Source organism: Stigmatopora argus, chromosome 3 (assembly GCF_051989625.1).
Source record: "Stigmatopora argus isolate UIUO_Sarg chromosome 3, RoL_Sarg_1.0, whole genome shotgun sequence".
Classification (NCBI taxonomy): domain Eukaryota; kingdom Metazoa; phylum Chordata; class Actinopteri; order Syngnathiformes; family Syngnathidae; genus Stigmatopora; species Stigmatopora argus.
Window position 1 is genome coordinate 8,707,042 of NC_135389.1, and position 5,055 is coordinate 8,712,096.

The 5,055-nt window shown below is 45.0% G+C and overlaps 1 protein-coding gene across 1 annotated transcript; it reads left to right on the top strand.

Moving 5' to 3' along the window:
- The first annotated feature begins 2,409 nt into the window (after positions 1 to 2,409).
- On the top strand, positions 2,410 to 4,563 carry fjx1 (four-jointed box kinase 1). The gene has a single exon (XM_077597473.1). It carries the CDS (start codon positions 2,650 to 2,652, stop codon positions 3,994 to 3,996), a length of 1,347 nt encoding a protein of 448 aa, XP_077453599.1. The 5' UTR covers positions 2,410 to 2,649; the 3' UTR covers positions 3,997 to 4,563.
- Positions 4,564 to 5,055: the final 492 nt, after the last annotated feature.

A 5,055-nucleotide genomic window follows, 5' to 3' on the forward strand; every position in this document is an offset into this window, starting at 1 on the left:
AATTTTAACAATGAAAATGTTAATATCATTGGACAATACAAGAAAATAAATTAGAAACAAAGGCTACTGAATAAAAGAAAATCCTATAATTGTGTGGGTTTTTTTCATGTTATGTGTGTTTAAGGTTCTGCTCGTGTCCTCTGATCTCACGTACTTGAATCAAAATATTAAAGTATTCGAATTTTTCACAAAAAGTCTGGGTAAATCTTTCTGGCTCCACTAGAGCTCTGCATCCGCAAATGCTCAGTTCCATGGAGGCATCACAAAGTGATAAAACTTTACTTATGCCCACTTCAGGATATTCAAAGGCTTCAGGAAAAAGATTACAATGTTCAACAAGCTGAAGCTGGTACAACCCTAATAATTGGTGCTTGGCAGCAATTTTACAGCTGCTTCAGTGGCCATTGGTGAGCCATGGGAAAGCAAATAAAAGGCATAAACTGCCAACCCATCAAATATTGATGGCCTCACAGCTGACCAACTGATACCTGAATGAACTACAAAATAGGTGCAGTGAGCCCGTCGTTGTTGTTGTTATTTTTCTGAGCAAAGTAAGACAGTAAATACTTATAAGTAAAACCAAAAACCACACCTTTTTCATGTTTACCCCAGCAGAAGTTTAGTAAATTGGAAAAAAAAACAGAATACATTTTTTCTGGAGTGTAATAGAGAACAAAAACAAAAATAAAAGCCAGTATTTCCAGGAAGTAGTTGTTCGATATAAGGGCATTTTATCAATGCTACTACTATTTTAACCAATCAAATAGGAGTATCCTTAGTTATGTGCCCATCCTCTTTATGTATTATTACCCTTTAGTGCATGCATCCTTGCTTGAATCCATTAGTGTGTACTGCAAAGTGTCTCTATAGGGTCCTCTTACTGGGAGTGCTCCGTAAAGTAGCAGTGGAACATAAAACCGCAACCATCTGGGCAGATATCTTTAATTGGTACACTGCACCCAACGTCAGTAATACAGACTCCAAATTGAGACGTAGGATAATTTGTAATAATGTACCACTCCTAATGCAATTTTTCCGAGGGTGGATTTCAAGGACTGGCTTGTATGTGGAGAACAATCTGAGGACTAGGACAACCTAATTGCTCGAGTGTCGTACCATCCATGAGTTTCATCACAGGTTGAAGAGCCTTCTTGCAATCCAGCTGCATTGGATGGTCATTAGCTAGGGAACTATGGATTTAGAGTTAATGTTCCTATAGCGGGGATGATTTGATTTTATTGGAATTTGCTGAACTAGCCATGTTGTAGAAATGTGTTTTGTTTAACAAAACAACTACTAACAAACTAACAAATGTGCATAGATTTGGATATTTTGAGTCCATTCATCCTTTTCAGTTTAATCACAAGCTTTATGGTGAATACTTCAATTTCTGCCACCAAAATTCACAACACAGCACCAGACAGCTGAGCCGAACACACTGTTCCTCGATCCAAAGAGCAACAGTGTTTTATTCATTCAATCATCTATCGTACCGCGCATCCTCGAAAGGGCTGCGGAGGTTGCCAGAGCATATCCCAGCTGACTTTGGGCAAAAAGCAGACTACACCCTAGACTGGGCATCAGACACCCATAAGGCACAGAAAGAGACAAACGACCATTCACAATCACTAGCACACTGCCACCAGCGTGAATCAAGCCTGCACCAAAGTCAGGCGAGAGAACCACTACACCATCAGGCAGCCTACAGTTAGTCTTTTGTATGAAGATTATTTGTACTCAGTTGGTGTCTTGCAGGGTGGCCAAGCGGCCGAGTGGTTAGAACGTTGTCTCACTGTTGAGGAGTTGTGGTTTAAATCCCAGGTCTGTCCTCACTGTGTGGAGTTTTTATGTTCTCCCTGGGCTTGCCTTGGTTTTCTCCGGGTACTCCGGTTTCCTCCCACAGTCCATAAAAATGCAGAGTAGACTTATGAACACTCTAAATTGCTCCTACCTATGAGCATGAATGGTTGTCCCTCTCCTTGTGTCCTGCGATTGGCTGGCCACCGATTTAGGGTGTCCCCCGCCTGGAGCCCATAGTTGGCTGGGATAGGCTCCAGCACCCCCCACAACCCTTGTGAGTGGTTCAGAAAATGAATGAATCAATGTTGTCTTTGAGTCATCCCCTCTGCATTTGAGTCAATAAATTTGTGCAAATGTGAATGCATTGTTGAACTAAAATATGTGAACTGATGTGGAATAGTTGGCCGGAAATACAAGTTAGATTAGTAATTAATCTGTTTCTGAAAAATTCTAAACTCTTTCCTCTGCTTTCAAATGAAAAGATTAAAATTAAGCCCCTCCAGCACACACGCGCACACACACTGAGCACACAGTGCACTTGCTTCGCTCCTCCCTGAGCCCTCCTCCGCACGACCCTCCGCCCACCAACCCGGGACCGGAATCACGTGCCTCACCGCCTCGCTTCTCAACGAGCCAACACCGCCACAAATCAAACTAACACAGCACTCACTAGTTTAGCTGAGGAGAGAGCGACTAAGAGGATGAGGAGAAGCAGTGAGGTGTTCACGGACGGAGAGCCACTCCATCACCAGAGAGCAACGACGAAGAGGGTTCATTAAAGGACAGATCCAAAAATGTTTCCGCAAAAAGAAGACTTTTGAAAACGGACCGGGGAGATGTACGACGCGCATGTTTGGAGTCCCGTTCTCATCCAACCTGGCAGCCACTGGGAACGAGGGGCGCAGGGGTTCTCAGCTCAGCCGTGGCTTGAATAGAAGTGGATCTTTTATTGTAAGCTTCGCCATGAGGATCCTGACATCCAACTTGTTCGCACTGCTCTTCCTGGGCGCATTCGCCGGCGTTTTCTACGTTTGGAGCTCACTAGAGGAGCGCTTGGAACGACACAAACGGGGCTTCACGGTGCCGGTCGGGGGGTCGTTCTACCCCAAACTCCCCGTGGATCTTTCCGCAAAAACTTTTCGTACTCTGCTCGCTGTCCCGGCGGCACACCGAACCCAAATCAAGGCTCACAATGGAAGTAGCCATGACCACGTGAATGGGGATAAAAGGAGCGCACGAGGGGGGTCGCTCGAGTTGGACTCCCCGTTGAAGGGTGGCATATTTTGGAGCACCTGGCTGGAAGATCTAGTTCCAGTGGGCTTCACGGAGGAATACGCCCGGGCTTGGCGGGACAGGGCTAGAGCATCCCGGGTTGTGAAGCTGGAGCCTGGATGCGGGAGGGTGTCCAATCAGCTCGCCACTTTCTCCGATGGTTCCAAAGCGTGTGTGCGCTACGGGATCAATGCTGACCAGGTGCAAGGAGAAACTTTGACCTATTATCTTGCTTGTTTATTGGGGATCCCCAACCTGCCCCCTTTGGTCCTCTCCCAGATGAACAGCTACGGCGAGCAATGGGGGGAGGTGAGGGCACGCATTGAGGCGTTACAATGGAGCGAGCACACTGTCGTTTCTCTCGCCCAGTGGGTCTCCAATCTGAGCGGGGTCGTCACACCTGCCCCGCTACGACCGGACCGAAGCGGCCTGCACCCCGAGCTCCGGAATAAGACGACGGCAGAGCTGGTGGGTCTCGTGCAGTGGAGTGACTTGATCCTATTCGACTACTTGTCAGCCAATTTTGACCGGCTGGTGAGCAATCTGTTCAGTCTGCAATGGGATGCGCGCATCATGGAGAGGGACACCAACAATCTCCTGAAAACCCCCCGCGGGGACCTCGTCTTTATCGACAACGAGGCCGGGCTGGTGCACGGATTCCGGGTGTTGGGCATGTGGGAGCAATATCATCAGACAGTGCTGAGCTCCGTGTGCGTGTTCAGGGAGAAGACGGTGCAACGCGTGGCCGAGCTCCACCGACGCAGAGACGTCAGCAGAAGGCTTCTGGAGCTTTACAGAGAAAGCGAACCTTTGGCGGGCAAGTTGGGCTTTCTCTCGGAAGAGCACGCAACTATCCTCCAGGACAGAATAGACAGAGTATACAAACATATTTTACGCTGCAAAGAGAAATACGTCGAAGTCTGAAGATGAGCGTGTCACTTTTGTCTCGAATATCCAACGGAACTACCTCTTATGGATAGAATGTGACGCCTACTATATAACTATCTGTGCCATCTTTAATCCCTGCTGATTTATTTCACACTATGAAGCCCACTTTGTACATACTGTATTTGATTAGGATCAGATGTTAAAACTCTAATAGTGACTGCATGGGTTAACATAATGTAGGACCTCACGCTCTCTATATATTTGGATTATTGCCATATGGCCTGTAATCTAGATAAGATAAACTCCCAAGCCTTACAGTGTACAGTATTTAATACTCTGTTATACATCTGGTCGTTTTCTTTAGAAAATCTTTTTGCACAGTCAGTTGTCCTATAGGCAGCATGGCACTTGTATTGTTATTGTTGTATTATGCCTTAAAATGTATTATTTGCATTGTACATGTTGTAAATATTCTTCACCAACTTGTTTTGGCAAGTCAGTGGTCTACTAATTTAATGAGCTTTGTAACATTCCAAAATTTCTTGCCCCCACCCATCCTTTTTCTCTTAATACACAATAATTTATGTTAAAACACTGTGTGCTGTTTCACTTTTATTTCGGTGTGTCAAACATTTAGCAGCATGAACAAGCTGCTATGTCGATCATAACACTGCTTTCATTGTTGTTTAAATGGCATGAATGTTCCCTCTGAGCTGCCCTGTCAGCCAAAGGCACGCTACAACATGCTAATCCTTTATAATCTTACTAGGACTTATGAAGGAGGAGACAAGTGACATCATTTAATACATTTTGTAAAGGATTTGCTGTTTTCCAACTAAATTGAAATGAGTTCCCATCTTTCACCTGAATCAAGGGCTTAATTAATTTGTTTCATCTGTTGATTTAAAGCATCTCCCCTTGATTAATGCTTTTTTTTACTACCAGCGGAGGGTTTTGTTTACTGTTTTTCAAAGGTTAATTTCTTCAACCTTCTGCCAACAACGAGAGTTGAGGCCGCTCGTTTATTGGTTCCATATTGGACTTCTCTAATCTTCTGAGAAAAAAAAGCCAATGATATACAGTGCAGTAAAGTTG

Excerpts from the sequence above, each read along its gene's own strand:
- fjx1 (XM_077597473.1), top strand. The coding sequence starts at position 2,650 with ATGTTTGGAGTCCCGTTCTCATCCAACCTGGCAGCCACTGGGAACGAG.